Consider the following 20,371-nt stretch of genomic DNA (forward strand, 5'->3'; position numbering starts at 1 on the left):
TAGGGCTGTTGTCAGTAATTCGCTGACCCATTCCAACCCCATTACCATAGACTAGGAAGCCAACATAACCCAATTAGCTCTAACTTTTGTCAGGTTTGGTTTTTCTTTCACTCATACCATTACTGGAACAGCCAACGAAGATTCCTAAGGGAATCTGGGGTCAGTAGCATACAGTATGATGTGCAATGCTAGAAGAAATTCATGATGGACGTTTTAATGGATACCAGCTGGACTTTTAATGACTTTGGAATCGTAGCCAGATAATGGGTGAAATCAATTTGGAATTAAACATTATGATGTCCTACCCACAAGGGCAGAGTGTTACTGTCTCATACTGTATGTTACTGTCTCATACTGTATGTGCGTATTTGTCACTACATGTCACTGACACTTTATTCGTTTAGCATTTATATGCAAAACATTATGTTTATAGATGTTAAGATTCATGTAGCAAATAAATCGATAAAAAAAAAACTCAAATATGTTTTGAAACAACCCTGCGGGTAGCAGTGCCCTTCCCACAGTGCCCTACAAAGGGTGCAAAAATGCCATTTGGATTCACGTGTAACTTCATCTGTGGTCAATAAAGAAATCCATATGAATGAAAGAACTAGGGTGGAATAAAGGGTGGCAGAGGGGAGTTGGGTGGAGACAAGTCATTACCAACTAAAAGCTAAAAACTATTTTACAGCATACACAGCAATAAAACAAACCTGCGGTCATCATGCTCACCACTCCGTTCCGTCACTGTTTTTTCTTTTCTTTCTAAATTATTCATCTGTTTCAGTCACACAATTTATCTGCTCATCTGGCAAATTTATGACCATCAGCGGGGCAAAGTAATGGCAGTGAATACAAAAACACAAGAGCAGAGATAGCAAGTGATCACTGGATTAGCATATGCCCTAACAAATCTAACATTAATGGACATTTTTTATATATACTTAATAATATAAAAAAATATATATATATTATTTACTTTTTGGAGCCATTGTCATTGATTTTTGTTGTATAGAATATATATTTTGTTTTCACATAACATACCACATGACAACATAATATGGGTGTGAATAAACCATGACAACATTTCATTTTTGGATGAACTAATCCTTTAAGTAAAATTTGTGAGAAGTCGGTATAGTATAATAGTGTGTTGTCTAATGTGAAGCATTACGTGAATGTTTCTCAAAACTGGAAAGTATGCTTGTGTTGGAATGAATGTTAAAAAGGCCTCTCTAATGAAAGATAACTAACAAACCTGTAAGTTCACCTGCAATGGCATAAACAACTTCCAATAAGTTGACTCACAGATATTTGTATTTGTGATTTATTTCCTCGTTCTGATTTTCTGAGAAGGAAATAAAACTTTGAGCCACTAATGTCATTTTTTGTCTTAGTTCTCTTAAATAACTGGAGACTGTTTTTCCTAGCTGTCCATAGAAGATTTAAATCTGATTAAAACACCCAAACAAAAGCATCTACTCCTAACTCTCTCTCTCTCTCTCTCTCTCTCTCTCTCTCTTTCTTTCTCTTTGAGCTTATTTGAAGACATGCAGGCCATTTGGCAGGGTTGTTCGTTGGGGAAGGGCAGTTTGTCTGCTTTATGGCTGTGCTGACGTCAATGGCATAACTCAAATAGTTAGCAGGGTGCATGCTCACAGCTTTCAAAAGCTGCACCACAGCAGAGCCAACGCTAAAACCTGAGACAGACTTCCCTCAGACAGCAGTCTCAGCTCACATCTGTTCTTCTCATTGAATACCTCTCATCTTAAAATGTATACATTTGCTTATAGATTAATCAACACTGTTGTCTAGATAAAGGCTGCTCATATACAAAGGAAAACGTCAGTGCATTGATTATCTAAGATGCTAATCCCTGACTGACACTTCACACTTTTTGTTTTGAGACTTTAAAGAATTAGGTCTACAGACTGACAGCAAAAGACTTGACTCTTTCTAGCTGACACCAACATTTGACAGATTGACTGACCCATAATATCTCTGCTTTTCCAGCTATGCCCCTTTATCCCTGTGGTTAAAGATAGCAGAGTGTTTATGAGCAATAGACCTCTTGCTCCTACTGGCATGATTAACTATGCGTGAGCTTTGTGGAGACACTAAAGTCATTGAGAAAAAGAGTTAATAAAAAGCAAGAGAAACTCTTTGCAATTACAGCAACAAAATGAATCTGACATATTGTTAAAGGCAACTGAAATGAGAATTCTCAAGCTTGAATTCCTGCATCACTGATTTTAATGGCTGTTAGGGAGTTTAAAGTCAGTTTTAAAACACTTTTGTATTCAATTTCACAAACTGACTCTTGCTAACATGTGAATCAGCAGCTCAGGGCTGGTAACAGATGGTGAGGTTTAATACAAATCCACATGCCAAATCATTCATCTTAAGACATGCAATGTTCAATAAACCAATGTCCTAAAAAGGCCGCCATACTATAGAAAATCCCTACTGAGAAAGATGTGGATTCTGAAATGGCTAAACAAAAATCACTCTCCCCACTTTATAACATACAACATAACAATAACCATCACATAAAACTGCCTCAAACTCAAATACCAAAAACCCAATAAATCCCTAACACTAACCCTCACAGAAAACTGTCTGCAATTCAATGACCAAAAACCCAATAACTAGCTTGTGCATGGAAGGATACAAACTCATCAGGAGTGAAAAAATTGTGAATCCCCTTCCCCTCCCCCATTTTCAATAACATAGCAAAAATAAACAAATGTAAAAAAAAAAAAAAAAAAGATAGGAGAACACATTATTTTTTTTACCTTTATTTTCAAACACGTAATATTGCTTACCTTTCAGTTAAGCAATTTATTATTATTATTCATTTGCCTCAAAGTTATTCATATTATTGTATATTTTTATATAAAATTAGAAAATTATACATAAAATTCACTTTAAAGAACACATGAATTTTTTCATTTTTACTTTTAGAGATCATTCATAGATAATTTGACATGCTTTAGTGGTAGATTTCTGCCTCTTGGTGGAAATTAAACACTATTAAAATGAAACTGCCATGATATTCCCACTATAACAAATAAATGGCTGCAGAGGACCGCTCATTGTCTCATTTACCATTTCCACCCTGTAATTTAGTTCTTTTCAAATGTTTTGCCTTTTGGTTTATATTTACACATTATAAAATCACTATTATAACATTTAAAATCACTTTTCTGTCAAAGTTTAGCATTGCTTTGTACTGAAAAATGAAGTAGCAAGAGTTTTTGAAAGCTGACTAAAAAAAAAGCTGACTAGTTTGCATCCTTGTTAACAAATTTCTCAGTTTCTCTCAAATGTAAATCAAACGCTCATTCACAAACATATGGCAAGTTTTTATTTTTAATATTTTTGGAGAAATAGAGATACTAAGAAATGAACTGATATTGGGCCTATAACGTTAATCACAACAATGTTTACTGTTGAATGACTTCATGACTTATAATGAAAAGTAGCATAAAGTACGATCAAAGTTCAGTTGAACGGTTGATATGTATAATAAATAATATTATAATCAATACATTTTTGAACTCATTACAATGCCAAACAGCCCTTTAATAAAAATGTTGTATTACATTATTATTTTTAACAACTAAATTTTGATTATTTATAACATTTAATTAAAGAAGATTTTCACAGAATGATTCTGGGAAGATGGTGCCCCCTCCGAGTGGCGCCCCTATGGACTGCGTACCCCCTTTTTGCGCCTCTGGGAGGTGATTTTATATGAATTTGTAAAATGTGATTTGTATAGAAAAAAAAAAAAAAAATTTGGAAAAAAGCAAAGGTCCACCTCTAAACCTAACTGTCAGAGGGGAAAAGTCAGAACAAATAAAACTGCAAATAAAACAAATTAACCATATGTTTGCCAAAATCTACAAATTGGCATCCAAATGGAATCAATAATTATCTCTAGCTACTAACACACAAAACACAAGAACATTTGCAAAATCATATTTGCATAGCCTACTAGAACATTATAATATCCCTACATTTCATGTACATTTCAAATTTATCTGACTATTTAAATTGTAAATATATGTACATACTAAGAAATGATCCAAGTGTCTTGTATTTGGTGAGAAACATTCCTTAAATTTCTATAAAAGTATAATAGATTTGATTAGAAAAAAAACTGAAAGAGAACGGTGAGTTATGTAAATTGAGAGATAATGTTGAGTTGTGAAATATTCCTCGGAGAGAAAAAGGGTTTGTGCCGCCATTGCAATATATCAGCAAAACAGATTAGGAGGCCCGTGTCTCAACAGACCCATTTTAGTGCTTCAGTACGAGCATCTGAACAATCCAAGGTGATGTCAATGGTGTATCATATATAATATTTATTAAGGCATTTGAAAATGTCTTTAGACAATCGCAGGAGGTTTGGTCGTATCTTCCATACTATAATTATTACACAGTGGAACAATGTGGGGTGACTTATAAGAGTTCAGAGTGAATCCAGCTGCTATTAACAACCAAAAAAATAATAATAATAATAATAATATATATATATATATATATATATATATATATATATATATATATATATATATATATATATATATATATATATATATATATATATATATATTTATTATAAATGCCATCTGTCAGGATATCAGATGGGCAAAAGGTGCATCAATACATAATGTAGACGTGCATGACGCACTTGCTGGAGACCAGGGGTGTTTGAAAATATTATTGATGAAGTCACGCCGTCTCTAGGGGTCTGAAGCCAGTTGGGCTTTGGGAAGAGAGTGTTGCATTCCACACTTTCACACACAGAATCAACACACACTTTAGACATCAGTCAGGCAGTAGAGGCTGTGATGACATGTCCACATTTCACACAAACACACTCGAATACATCAGTTAAGTCTGCTAGTAGTCAAATACCGAAGACAAATGAAGATACGGTCACAAGGATACATTACAAGGCCCTTACTGGGTAAGGATGTTGTGTACTTAAATATCACTGACCCACCATGGTCTTCCAGCCTCAAAGGCTTCCATTCTGTTGACGTTTCCCACTTTATTGCCAGACCCTGCCTGTTTGGGTGGGCTGTTGCTAGAGCGGTTGCTATGGCACCCGAGTCTAAGGTAGATGATGAATGGAAATGATTTGACCAGAGGTACCATGTTGTTTTCAAGAGGTTTCTACTATAAAGTATGTAGTTCCTCTCCTGGAATGAATATGGCCGAGACGTTTTGGCAGATACATTGATTTATACTGCTGGGTCCAAAAGACAAATATACTTTTCTTTCTTTCTTTCTATTTATTTATTTCACAAAATTAGTTTATTAGTGACCTATAAATTATGGAAAATCTTTAATGTTTTTTAGTCATTTACAGTATGTCAATTTTTTTTTTAAAATAAAAATCTTAACATTTTATTTTAAGATTTAAAGTACATTCCAGATTCTGTCCAGGGACTACAGATGTTTATTAATATACACTGCCACGATAAATAAACTAATAAAAATAAATACAAATCTTCAATTTTATCTCAAACATTTGGACCCCATTGTGTCAAGCAATATTGCAACCCACCAACTAAACAAATATCATGCACAATCACATGAGTAATGACACATATTCAAATGGATGGATTCTGCATCTTTTTTATGTATTAAAGAGATGCAAAACAACAGCGCAAACCAGGTATGCGTGTTTTTGCATATCCGTGCAAAACAAACAGGAAGAGTCTGTCTTTCTTCCTGGTCATAATCATAAAATGTTTTATTATGGTCTTTCCTGTGGTAAATGAGCAAGCAAGTGGAAATACAAAGCTCATTGTTTGGAGCTTTTCATAATCTTCACCTCTAATAAAGACCTTCCTTCACCCTGGGTTCTCTTGTCTTCCATCAAGCTGCGAGCTGAACTTTATTCATGTAGTGTTGGCAAAAAAAATAAAAAAAAATAATATACTCTCATAAACCATCATTCATTTCTGTTAATACGGAAGGGAAATCTAAGCTCATGTCTCCAACTAACAGAGGAATTAGCCAAAACATTTGTGGCTGCTCAGTTTCCAAAGTCCCATTTCAATTCACAATATTTCCAATCATGTGCAAGCTAAACCTGCAGTTTTACATGTGAGGCATTACCTCTTGTGCCATTCTGAAGCATGACCCCAATAGCTGTGACGATGACACTGACGCAGGTTGTCACTCCCTTGGGTGGACCACTATAAAGACCACCATTGTGATATCCAGCGAAAACAACCTCCAAAAACACCCCTGCCAGATAATACCAGATGAGGAGTTTGAGTGTTTTGTTGAAGCTAAAGCCATTAACGCTAAAATCATTAGCCAACAAAACCCCTGCCAAGGAAATAATTTCAGAGGGAATGCTACCTACAACATTTTTGATCAGGATCACATTTTGCCCTGTCAATCCTAATCTAAACCATTAAGCCCAAACAAGCAAGCCATTCCTCAAGCTCTGACGCAAAATCAGATTTAGATGAGCCACGTTCTGATCTTTTCCACTTTATTATAAAACACAAAAAATGAAACTGATTCAGGATCAGCATGAATAGGCTGCTATTGACGTAAGCATTATGGATCAAAGCTTGACTTGTGGGTCAAGCTTGGACGTGTGGCACGTGAACTACCTGCATACATATTCAATAACTTAAGCACACAAGAGCGCTGAGGCGAGAACTTGAAGGGATTTCCCAGAAAGCATTTCCAGGGCATTTCTCCCTCAAAACATCTGAAGCCTGTTGAAAATGACCAGAGACCATTAGTATTTAATGAGAGTTGTTGATTTGTGGAAAAACATGAAAAGACTAACTATATAAATGAGCTGTCATCAAGTGTCAGCAAGATGGAGAAAAGACTGCTACTGTGAGAAATACTTTACTGTTCTATAGTATATTCTGCATTGTAAATTTGAGTTTTACTGACTTTACAAACAAAGGCACGACACAAAAAGTAACACTCCCCAAAAAATACAATAAAATTATGCATTACTACAATGTGAACAGCAACTGGCAGACCTACTACAAAAACAAACCATACAAATAATAAACAGGAACATGTTGCAGACGTTTTTTACAGAGACAATATTACTCAAAGTGACAATGCAGTCCAAAAATGTGGGGGCAACTACAGTATGAGTAACTGGTTCTGAAATGGTGACAGTTCAATGAAAAATTCAACCTAAATATAGACCTCGACAACCATTACTGAAAGTGACAGAAAATAGCATAATGGAAAAGAAAGAATTTCCCCTGGGGAAAAGGAAATGGATAGTTACTGGACATAAGAGTGACTCCTCAGCAAGTCTAGCACAAACAAATATGGAGAGCCTAAAATTGTGCACCCTGACTAGTCCTGTGACTGGAAGTGTCACTATATCTAGCTCATGGAGCAATGGCAGGAAATTATCTCCACAGCAACATTGTTTGGTAGCTCTTTCAGGGTGAATCTCTCACACTGGTATCATTTCAGATTAAAATTAATTGCACACTGGTCAAGGTGTCCTTGACCAGAGCTTCCTGGCACCGTATTAGGTGGATCTGGCTGCTGGGAAAGCCGTGGATTCCAAAATGACTAAGCAAACAAACAGAATCACTTTTGTCAGGTTATGACAGATGAGACAACTTTGAAGTAAAGTAAAGAGTAATTAAATAATTTTCTATTGAGAAGCGTGGGTAGACTGTTTGCCCATTCAAAAATAAAAAAAACATGGCATTTTATGTTTTAAAGTGCTTGTTTTTTAATCAAGTGAGGAGAGTCAGCCAGCTTGATCCCACACTAGGCCAGTCAGCTGATAAGAACGTTGCACTGACCTTCTCTAGGTACTCTGTGAACACATTATAGCTGTCAGTCATGTGGCTTCTTACGTGCTGCAGACAGCACTTTTTTATTGTTACAGTTCCTCATCTCTATAATCTTACATATTTACGTTTTACGTTTCTGTAACAGTAAGCTTACCTTATAACTGTATGTGTGTGAATGCGCAAGCCAGCTAGGATATGATAAGGAAACAGCCATGAAGTTAATTTGCGCATTACCCTCTGTTAATCGTTTCATTATACTGACACAATGCTCGGATGAATGACATCTTAAAAATGTCATGACACATTCTCCCTCATAAACTTCATAAAAGTTCCCATAAAAGTGTTTCACGTGTGCTTTGTTTAACTTTTGAAGGTATTCATGAATTCATGTATTCCTGTAAGTACTGAATATGCATAAGTATATTACAATAAATGTTGCAAAGTAAATGTTTTGAGTGACGTGATGAGTAGGCAAGGCAAGGCAAGGCAAGGCATGTTTATTTATATAGCACATTTCATACACAATGGTAATTCAAAGTGCTTTACATAAAAGAAAAGAAAATAATAATAATAAAAATAATCACAACAATAAAACAAGGAATTTTAAAACTTTGAAAATGATTTAAAATTTGATTTAAAAGACTTAAAATTAATTTAAAACAGTTAAGAATAGAATATAGTGCAATCAGTTCGGACATTGCACAGTGCTCATTCAATAAATGCAGAGCTAAACAGATTGAGTCTGCATTTAAATGTAACTAATGTTTTAGCACATCTGATCTCTTCTGGAAGCTGGTTCCAACTGCGTGCGGCATAATAACTAAAAGCAGACTCCCCTTGTTTTGTGTGAACCCTTGGTATTTCTAACTGACTCAATCCTAATGATCTGAATGGTCTGTAAGGTTTATATTCAGTGAACATATCTGCTACTGTATGTATTTAGGTCCTAGGCCATTAAATGATTTATAAATGAGTAAAAGTACTTTAAAATCAATCCTAAATGTAACTGGAGGCCAGTGTAAGGACCTGAGGACTGGTGTAAAATGCTCAGATTTTCTGGTTCTAGTCAGAATTCTGGCAGCAGCGTTCTGGATGAGCTGCAGCTGTCTAATGGTCTTTTTGGGAAGGCCGGTGAGAAGACCATTACAGTAGTCCACCCTTAAGGCCAATTTATACTTCTGCGTCGGGTGCGCGTAGTAGGTACGGCGTAGCATACGCATTGACGTGTACCATACGTCGTACCCTTCGCCGTACCCTGACGCGCACCACCTCAAAAATGTAACTACGCGTTGCGACGACGCGGACTGCAAGATCTGTGATTGGTCGGCTTGGTAGTATCACGTTACCTCCTACGCATTTCCGGAATGATCTTCTGCACTCTGGACCGCCCGCCATTTTTAAATTCCGAAATTCAGTGAAGAGCCAACATGGAAATGGACCAAGTGACCGAGCGATTAATTGAAGAAGTGAGAAAATACAGCCATCTGTATGACTCCTCTTCGGGAGATTACAAAGACTGCCAGACGGCAGCGAATTCGTGGACTGTAAACACAGTGGAACCCGCTCGCGTCAACTAGCGTTTCGGCGGTGTAACTGCAGAGCAAAACAGACATACGCAGAAGTATAAATGCTCACGACGGCGTCGCCTACGTGCGTAGTCTACAACGTACACTACGGCGTACACTCGACGCAGAAGTATAAATTGGCCTTTACTTTGACATGACTACTGAAACTAAGGTCTGTCTCCTGAATTACACCAAGATTCCTGACTTGATTTTTAGTTGTTAGACCCCTAGAGTCAAGGTATGCATTCACCTTGAAAACTTCATCTTTGTTTCCAAATGCAATGACTTCAGTTTTTTCCTTGTTTAATTGAAGAAAGTTCTGGCACATCCAACTGCTAATTTCATCAATGCATTGGCAGATGGAGTCAATGGGGCTGTAGTCATTTGGCGATAAGGCTAGGTAAATCTGGGTTTCATCAGCATAGCTGTGATAGGCAATTTGGTCCTTTCTCATTATTTGACTTAGTGGGAGCATATACAGGCTAAACAAGAGCGGTGCAAGAATTGAGCCTTGTGGGACTCCGCATGTCATGGACATCCACTTAGACTTATGCACTCCTATACTCACATAATAACCTCTCCCTTCTAAGTATGACCTAAACCATTTGATTACCATCCCAGAAAGCCTGACCCAGTTTTCCAGTCTCTCTAGTAGTATGTTATGATCAACAGTGTCAAACGCAGCACTGAGACCTAGTAGTACCAGCACTGATAATTTGCCAGAATCAGAACTTAAGCAAATATTTAGATATTAGATATTTAGAATTGGATCTGTCAGATTATCTGATTATTTTTAATGTTAATACACCAGTAAATGTTTCAATGAAAAAAAAAAAAAAATTTAAATTATGTGGTGTATTAATAAAATGTGAGTGAACCTTTGTAGGCAAGCACATTTACAGGCACATGTAAGGTGTGCATGCTATGTAAGTTCACTGTGTGCTTCCACACCCTGAATTATGCTCTATAACAAGTAAAAGTTTTATCGGAAAGTCCCTGAGCACCAAGATCAAGGAAGGTGAGAACAAGGAACCTAATAGATTCCCTTGCATAAATTCATAGTTTGTTAAACAATAATGTGCCATGAACCCTTCTACTGGCTCTGCCCGAGTGATGCAATCTTCATAAATGTTGATGTTTTCTGTAAAGAAATATGTACGTGCGGAAATGTCAGCCACGATTTAATCTCATAGAGTAAACTATAGTCAAACAGACACTGCTACTGTATTTTTCTCTGAAACATATCTCTCACAGGCCATAAGATAAAAACTCCAGGGCTAATCTGCCTTCTCTGTAAATACTCTAGATGTTGATCTATGATCAGTTCTCAAGATCCAAATCTCCTCCTCGTCTTGTCCTAACCCTAGATTAGCTGCCACAGTCATTAACATGTCTGCTCTCCTCAGCATGAAGAATAGCACAGTCTTACCTGTGACTTTCCTGAGCTCACAAAAACACTGAAAACATTCCCATTGCCAGAGACAGAGAGATCTAGAAATTCTGGCCATCACAACAAATTCCACATACACCACAAATCATGGACAAATGAACCTTTAAAACACATATAAACTAATTTGGAAAAACTCATTGGTTTATACAGTATTCTGCGGACGCTATAGTCACAAAAGGAATGCACACTATTAATTTTTAATTCTCAGCTCATTGTATATACAAAGCAAAACAAATCAGAGGCACCTGATCCAGCAGTCATTATGAGCGTGTGTGTGTCTATATCAGTTTGTGTTGAAAGAGAAGACAATGGTATTTGTCAGTCTACATCCTATTTTCTCCATTTGGTCATTAAGCCACAGACAAGTTCATCTCACGACCTGCGTGTGTGAGGAATTAACATTCGCTCACTGAAAAACACCTCCTGGGTTCCGGAGGATTCCAGCGGTATGGGAAAAACAGGAAAAATCTGCGCTCTCCTTCCTGCCCAATGACCCTGTTTGTATGACACACAGGAGGCAGTTTAGGTGCAGGCAGTAAGTCAATGGCTCAGTCTCATTGTCTCGGATATGGTTACATCACTACAGGTCTGCATGCATTGGGGGATTACATTGTGAATGGGAGATTACTGTCATTGTTATCTTTCAGATTAGTCCCTCTATCTGCATTTAAAAACATAAATAAATAAAAACTAGACAGCCTTTTCATTGCAAAACAGACACTTTCTCTGTTCCAAAATGTAGTCAACTGCCTTGCTGCTTTCTAAAAGGTGATTCAAAGGACACGTTTTTGTGTTTAAAAACACAAGACACAGGGCAGTGGAGTTAAAATAAAACCTTGTAAGATCAACTTTTTAAGTTGAATTCCTTTTTTACTATGATGTTTTTTACAAGATGCAAGATAAGATGAGAGGTGTGAACGCTAACACCTCTATCTACTTCATGTTTACATAGAAGCAGGGCAGAGAAATGATAAAACACGATCCGTGTGAACTGCCTCTAACAGTCATAGAAGCTATTTGGAACTTTCTACACAGGAAGGAACAAAAAGCCACAAAAAGTCAGACTCTGTATTAATTTCAATGGAGTTTGACATTAGCATGTTGCTATGCTAAAGGCCCATTCACACCAAGGATAATAACTATAACAATAATTATAAAGAATTAGTCGTTTAAATTCTATGAGAAAAGGGTAGTCCACACCAAGGCTATAATAATAATGACACAATGGAACGATATTGTTGGAATCACTTTCAGAGCAATTTTTATCAGCTAATGAAATATATGATAAAAACATTGATAGCACTTTTAGCACAAAAAATTGTAAATAAATAAATAAATACAAAAATAAATAATTTTTTTTTTTTTTTCTTATTTTTGTTTTTCACTACTTTTTTATATTGAATCTTTTTTTATATACTTTGCTCATTACAATGCATTTTTAGGATTGCCTTATCTGTTAAAAATACATACTGTATGATGCTGTCTTTGAATTTTGCTAAACAAGGTGTTTTAGGAGGAAGCCTAATTTAGAACAACCTCACATCAACCTCACAGCAATTTTGATCCCTTAAAATATATCTCTGTGGGCAGCGCACTACATTTTGGAAAAGAGAAAGTATCTATGCTTTTGCAATGGCAGGGTTTTTTGCATTGTTTGTGCATGACTATTGCATATTTTCAACATAATTAAAAAAGAACAGCTTACTAAGAAGTGAGTATGTATGACGTTTTACTCAACTGGCAGCATAATAGCAGGAACTTATCAGAGACCGATCAAGCCTGAAGAGAATCAGGAAGTGAATCTCAGTCCAACTGGTTTAAGAGGAAGTCAACAAAGCCGCATTCGAGCTGACTGACGTCAATCACAACCAACCGCACCTGACAGGAACTCACACTGACTGCATTTCTCATTCTCTTAGCTTCAGTAGAATGCCACTTTCCACTTTTCTTCCACATTACGCACTGAAGATTTAACCATTTACACTTTTGCGGTGGGCCAGACTTAATGCAGTATGGCCTGATTATTGACGTTCATTATTGATGTTACAAGTGCATTTTCAGCCTTTTACTGAATCTACACAGTGTTACATGGAGTTGAACTCATGTCCCCTTTATTTTTCCTACTGGAACGAGAACATAAATGATACACACAGAGACAGTATTCTATATCCCTTCTCTTCCACTCTATTTGATTTTTCCATCTTTCCTAGAAACATATTGTTTCAACTGTGAATCAACCAAACTAAATACACCAAACAAAACAAACCACACCAAAAAAAAAGTAGTATACTTCAAGTTTATTTTATTAAGTATACTTAAGTAAAGTTCAAGTATATTTAGACTTTTTGTAAGTATAAGTCAAGTATACTTAAATGTCATTTTAAGTATATTTCTGAGAAGTACATAAAGCCCATTTCTGAGAAGTACATAAAAAGTAAACTAAAAGCATACTTTCCTATTTTTAGTTTAAAAGAAGTATACTAATAGCACACTTGAATAAACTTCTTTTTCGTAAGGGTATACAGGTCAAATATCAGCAATCTATAGTTTTTGTACTAACAGTTTGACCTTTTCTATACATTTTCGAGCATATTTTTCTTTCTATGACACAAATGTCCCCCCAGAGTGCTCTCTGAAGTTACTAAACATTTTTTTTATTTTGAATCTTTTTGCTATTTTTATTTATACAGATAGTAGAGGAGAGAAAATGTGATCAGGACTTATTATTAATCTTATTACTTTTTTACACTGCAAAAAATATTTTCTTTTCTGTTTTATTTATTTATTGATTTGTTTTACAGTATAATGTTATACTTAAGAAAAAATACACGTCAATGGGGTAAAGTAGGGTATCCTGATTTAAAAATGTTTAGATATTTTACAGAAAAACAAGACAAAAAATACTTTTTACAGTATACAGTACTCTTACACAAACTTTTGTCAAAGCTAATTTTGTTTCATAGCTTTTGAGTTATGATTTAATACATAAGGTTGTGTTACAAGAATACAGTCAATTGCATAATATTCTTGCATTTTATTAAACAGAACCTGCTGAAGATTGCATTTTTATGAACGCTCTTTCTTCTATTTCTTCTCTAAATGTGAACACTCTCTCTTTTATTATTCTTCAGAAAAGACCTCACCCCGCCAAGGTTTTCTTGACATTTCTAAGAAAACAGTTTGGGCTGTATAATAGAGGCTCCAGTGAATGGCCTTGATCTGTTTAGTTAGCATAGATTACAGTTTTTCTGAAATCTCTGAGTTCTGTGTTCTCTGATATCACACTGGGAGCCATCCTCAAGGACAGAGAGTGAGCTATGAGGTATTTTCCCACCCATTATACAAAGCCTTCTGCTGAGGTAGGCCTGTTGTCCGTTGTGTTATTATATTTGGCAGGTGTGCATGCATGTGAGAGACCAACACGTAGCACCCATGGCCTTTTCCTATAGTCTAACACGTTCTGTGCAACTAGACAAAACAGCCACTAATATGGGCACCGTGCTTGAATGTGTGTGTATGTGAGTCTACTAAACATTTCAACACTGCCGGGCCAATCAGCAGAAGCTGCGGAGGAGATGAGTGATGATGAGGGATACAAGAGGGCAACGGCGTGGGCAGTCACGTAGCATGGCAAGAGGTCTCTCTATCATTAAAAATAAACTTAAAGACAGCACAACAAAACGTGTTTACAGGCACACACACAAACGCATGATCTTTAAGATGTAGTAATTTTTAATAGCATGGGAAATGCCTTTAATCTAAAGAGAAAATACTAAATATCTAGGATTTGACACGTTTAACCCAGAAAACAAATAATTTTTTTTAGAATTTTGAAACATTGAAAAAGTCTATCAATTAACATCTTGTGAAGCGAAAAGCTGAAACAAATCCATCACTAAGGCGTTTTAATATTCCTTTAAATAAGTTTAAAAAAAGCCAAGTATAAGGATTTTAACTAGTGGTCTATGATTTTGGACCCCATTTTCAAAGGAAAAAGGAATAAATCCTGCACACTTCCCTACTTGCAAATGCATCAAAAATAAATGAATTCACAATGTTTCATCCCTATGACTTTCATCAGGGTCGTGTATGCCTGATGAAGGTCACAGGATCGAAACGTTGTGAATACATCTATTTTTGATACATTTACAAGAAGGGATAGTTTGCAGGATTCGTTCTTTTTTGTTTTGATGTTTGAGCTGTTTTTGGTCTTTTATCCTATGCAACTATTGATTTCCTACAGGTGTGCGAGGGTAATTGTTGATTGAATGGACTCTATTTTCAATACATTTATACAGGTGTTAAGTTATAGGACTTACCAGGTAGGCACACTCTGGTGATGGGGGGCTGGTTGGACACAGGGGACCTCCTGCAAAAGGAAATGTTGAAGAATTACTGAAAATGCAGCTGAATAAATACAAACAAACAATTACGACACAAGCAGGAAACCCCTGCAATTCAAACACTTCTGCGTGCCATTCTTTTGCATCATCTTTAACTGTAACAGGATGCATAATGTCAAAGCACAGAGCATATTTCCACATTAAAGAAGAATGAACGAAGCTCTTTTCAAGCCTGTACATTTTGCAATATTTTTTTTTCTGTGTCCTCTTTTCCACAAATACCTCCTTAGAATTTTTGCAAGTTCATCTGAACTGGGTTGCTCTTGTACAGACTAGTGAAGAGCCCAATAAAAGCCTCTAACAGTGCGGTATAATTGCCCTGACGTAGGTTCATGGTTATTTGGAAGGGCGAAATAGTTCTTCCATAAATAACAGCAAGTAAACACGTTTTTCCACATTTACCTCATGGCTCAGGTGGAAAAATGGAATTTCCGGGCATGTGGAAATCTTCTCCATAGACAACTGATTTTTGACTAGGATTTGAAATCTTGAAAACTGGTGACATGTTAAGTGGAAAATGGCTCTAGTGAAATGTCAGTGTGCATGGGTGGCCGAGTCCATAAAACAAATGATTGGAAAGACTCCCCTCTTGTGGTTGCTCTTACAAACAACAGAATGGACTGTCAAAAAGATAAATAAATAAAAAGGCTATATACATTTAATTTGTATTTAAAAAATATAAATAATAATAACTATAAATATTTTTCATTAAATTAACACTAATATAACTACATTTTATAAAGCTTAACTTATATTAATCACTTCATACAATACAAGTGTGTTATTTGAGCTTTTAAGACTTTTAGCAGCATTAAGAAAACTGTTCTAAGCTTTTATTTGGTCTGTGCTACTGATGTAATCCATGTTGGTGGAGTTTGGTTCATGTAAACAGTATTTTGTGGCTAGTTAACTTCCATCATATTCCTCTCTGGTTTCATTGCATGTATCATGTGAAAGTGACAAGGTTTGGTAGCTTTATATATTGTCAAAGGAGATAAAAGATCGGATTTAACTTTCTGCGATTTTATTCTTAAGGACAGTAAGAAATTCTATTACACAAGTCTCATGTAAACATGTATAAAGTTTTGTGGTGTAATGTCTAATATATGTATTTTAATTTTGAATTTGTATTACATTGCAATGCCTTGTCCAGTAGACACTAATTGTAAGCCAATCTTTTTTAACTGTGGGACAAGTCAAAAATATTTTGCAAACTTTTCTGTAATCAACAGAACAGATTTAATTATTATTTTCGAAAAAAAAAAAACAATCCTTTAAAAATCTGCTATTTTTCAAAGACAAAAAAGTTTGAATTTAGTGTATTTGAATGGACTATTGGATTAAGACTATTTGGATAAAGATATAGATTCTGTTTACAATAATACTCACTTATTAGATGCGCACTGAACGTTGGTCAAGACAGTAAAGTTGTTTCTGACACTTCGAAGGCTTGCTAGAACCTAGAAAAAGACAGAAATATAAAAAAACTGGGAGGTAAACCAAGCACATGTCCATCTGAAATGCAATCCTTAAAGAAACATGACACTGATGTTTTTACCTGAGCAAAAGGTGTGACTATCATGTCATCCCCATGCCTGTAATCAAGTAAGAATACATTAACATCTAGAGAAGTCGACACTCAAACAAAGCAAACACTATCATTTAAAGTCAACATGAAAACAAAACTGAGCCTATATATATATATATATATATATATATATATATATATATATATATATATATATATATATATTTTTTTTTTTTTTTTTTTTTTTAAATAGATGTTCTTGATCTCATTGTGAATAATGCATTGGTTAATTTTAATCCAGGAAAGAAGACTGGTTCTTTTTCTGAAATGACTTTCCTTTTCCGTCTGACATCACTAACCAACAACCAGATGGCTTAGCAAACTCTTATACGGTCTTGCTAAATTCCCGTCTTGCATTTTGTCATGGTAAATATCTAGTTTCAGTCAGTAATATTTCACTCATCAGACTCAATTGTCAGATGAGGTTCCTTTCACTATCAGGGCCATAAATGGCACCAAAAAAATGGGTTTCCAAGAACAATCCAACACATTCCTCAGGGTTCAACAGATATTTGGCATCTAACTCTCTGGAAAATGCATTCTTGTATAATTCCAGCCAGTAGCTGCCAGAAGGCTTGAGAAATAAGGCCTTGATTGAGATATGTTCTGGCATGCAAATCTCACTGCCGTAAGCAGTAGCGCATAAATCAACTCCACTAATCAGCCCCGCCTCCACCTTTACCCCGCAGAAATGTTTGGAAACAGAAATATTAGTGTTGATGAAAAAAGAGGGATATTAAACAGTCCTCAGATTACTAGATGCTGGATGGTTTAGTTATGGTGACAAATAAATTACAGTGGCTTCCAAGACTCATTAGTGAAGATGATTCAGTAATTATTATTTGAAAAAGTACAAAAGAAAAAGTGTTTTATGCAGTTGTTCCCTTAAAAAAAGCTTAAACCAGCCTATGAGTGTTTGCTGGTCTTGGCTGATATAACATCTCTAGGAGCCTGCAAACCAGTTCAGTTTGGAAGACAAGCCCAGCAAACCCTTTTAGGCTGGTTTAAGATGTTGTTTTCAACAGGTTCAATACATAAAAGGTAGCTCTTAACACATTTAAAACAACAACAAAAACCAACTTTACTTACAGTTCTGAGACGATAGAAGAATTTCGAGACATTGACTTAGGTGAGAGGTCATAGTCACTGTCTGAGCGGTAGAGGAAGGACTCTCGCCGCTGATTGTGGCTGGGAAAGTTTGCGTGCAGAACCAGGCCAGAACCTGGTGAGGCCTGGGGGTCCAAAGGACTACAGCTTGCAGACGGCCCATTTTCCACATCAAAACTGCAAACAGAAAAAAAAAAAAAACATTAAAATTTAGGTAAGAACACATACATCTGTTTAATTGTTTCGGAATGCTGTCATTTTAACATACACAATATTATCTCTACTACTTGACACACTTTTCTCTTACTGATGACTAAGACTGTTCATTCGAAACCAAAAACAAGTCAATACTGATCCACCTTGGCAATCCTTAAGATTCAAAGTTATGTATGGCTTAGTGTAAATTTCTGGAGAAATACACAAGCTGTCCTCTGGGACCGGAGAGCTCTGGAAAGTCTCAAAGATTCCCAGCACATGGGGCGGAAGCACTTCTCATCTTTCCAAACCATAAGGAAACATAGTGGAGATGGTCTCAGCCCACATCAAAAAGAACAGAAGCAGGGGAAACACATTACGTTCAAGTCAAATAAACAGTTTCAAAAGGCGCTTGAGTTCGTTTCAGATGTGCTTGTGATTTCAGAGGAAGTAGCGATGGTCTTTACGCTCAGAGCGCCAGAGGTTTGGTGACCTTTCACTGTTGCTCCAAACACTGGAGAGTCTCAAAGTAAAAAAAAAAAAGTTTTGAAGTAAACTAGGGAATAGGAGAACCATTGAAAAACAGTTCCTTGTTTTGCTGTTGTTGACAAACGGAAATTGACTACAACACACACACCACACATACTGTACATGCATGAATTTGATAATGCTATTAGAATATTTCTCTAATGATAATGAGAGTTATGGAGATGTTGCTGAATGTCCTGATCAACGCAGAGGTCCGGCGTCTGACAACCAGCAGCTAAAACTAAATCAACATCCTCCTATTGTGCCTCCTTTTCCTGTTGGCCGGCCACTAACAACAACCATCAACAGCATTTTCAACAGCATTTGTGCTTTTCACACTGCACTTAACCCCAGTTTATCGCCTTTTTAAACCCAGCAAAGGAATGTTTCACACTTGTATTTTTTAAAAAGGGTAAGCACATTTCTTGCAGTCATGGTCTGAGAAAATGTATTCAAGACAAATTAGATCGTACAGTCAGGAATAAGTGCAAGTGATGTGCAAGAGCGAAAAACAGTTAATATAAACAGGTTGTGTGCTGTGTTTAATCAGTTAATAACACTGACACCTCAAATATGTAAATAAGAATGTTAACCCAGGTTTTGATACAAATGGGATCTGAATTTATGGATAATTGTTGGGAAATAACATATTTAAATAACAGCCTGTACAACTGGTTTATACTCTAGGTATGTAATTTCAGAAGTTTAGATTGTCCTCCTGGACAATAAATCGACAAAGCACCACAGCCTCTAGACACTGGAATTCCCTGACCATGGCATCTCTGTGAAATTTCATCTTCAAAACTCAGTTATAAAAGCATCTGTTTACTTGGTCCTATTGAAGTGTTTATGTATTCTGCCTCTGTCTTGTGATTACAATCAGTTCATCCGTCATTTTTTGCAAATGTTTCTATCTTGTGTTTACGATGGCCGAGAAAGCTCAATGTGCTGCAAATTAAAAAACACCTTCAAATTAAGAAATGTGCAATTACCAATTATATTTGGTTGTGTTGTGAGTATTTGCAGTGCGTGTGTTTTGTTAAATTGATGAAGATGTTTCCTTAATTTGCAGGGGTTTTTTTCTATTTGCATGTGCTTTTTCATTTGCAGTGCGTTGAGCTCTCTCGCCACCGTATGTGCCTTCTTTTGTATATGTATTTCTGTTTGCAGTGTAGCTTGTCCCATTTTGGTATTTGTTCTTCTTGTTTAAGTTGCAGTTGTTTCTTGTCATGCATTATGAAGTACAGTATGCTTGAGTTTCCTCAGATGCTACTTAGTTTTTTATCAATATTGTTGTTATTGTTACACAAAAGTACAATACAACTGAAAAGAATAAACCAAAATGCTTATTTGATAAATGAGATCATCAGTCAGATATGACTGCACTAGACACTGCACTACGAAAAAGGAAAACCACAAGAGATTTTCTGATGTGTCCGCAATGCTCGTTTCTCTCTGCATGCACCAGCAACACGTAAGTGAAGCAGCAACATTTCTGCTGCTGCGCCTCTATACAGAAAATAAAGTGATTTCTTTGTTACTACACTGATTATTGTCTTTAATAACACTCATTAATATTAAATAGTTATAACACAACTTAGTTCTTTACTGCTTATGTTACACTGCTTAAGTGTGAACATCCAGGAAGGGCGTGACAAGTCAGTAAACAACACTGCTTACAAAAAACTCTGTGAAACAGGTTTACACTTTGGTGA

General features: G+C 36.0%; 1 protein-coding gene across 4 annotated transcripts in view; it reads right to left on the reverse strand.

Moving 5' to 3' along the window:
- LOC109106633 (cAMP-specific 3',5'-cyclic phosphodiesterase 4B-like) overlaps positions 1-20,371 on the reverse strand; it is a 130,506-nt gene that overhangs the window by 20,920 nt on the left and 89,215 nt on the right. For all 4 annotated transcript variants that reach the window (XM_042758343.1, XM_042758344.1, XM_042758345.1 and 1 more), the window contains 4 exons: positions 17,916-18,110; positions 16,797-16,833; positions 16,628-16,698; positions 15,155-15,204 (listed from right to left, as the gene is read on the reverse strand). In XM_042758343.1, coding sequence (XP_042614277.1) covers positions 15,155-15,204; positions 16,628-16,698; positions 16,797-16,833; positions 17,916-18,110 — 353 coding nt within the window. The remainder of the gene's footprint in view (positions 1-15,154; positions 15,205-16,627; positions 16,699-16,796; positions 16,834-17,915; positions 18,111-20,371) is intronic.

Source organism: Cyprinus carpio, chromosome A6 (assembly GCF_018340385.1).
Source record: "Cyprinus carpio isolate SPL01 chromosome A6, ASM1834038v1, whole genome shotgun sequence".
NCBI lineage: Eukaryota > Metazoa > Chordata > Actinopteri > Cypriniformes > Cyprinidae > Cyprinus > Cyprinus carpio.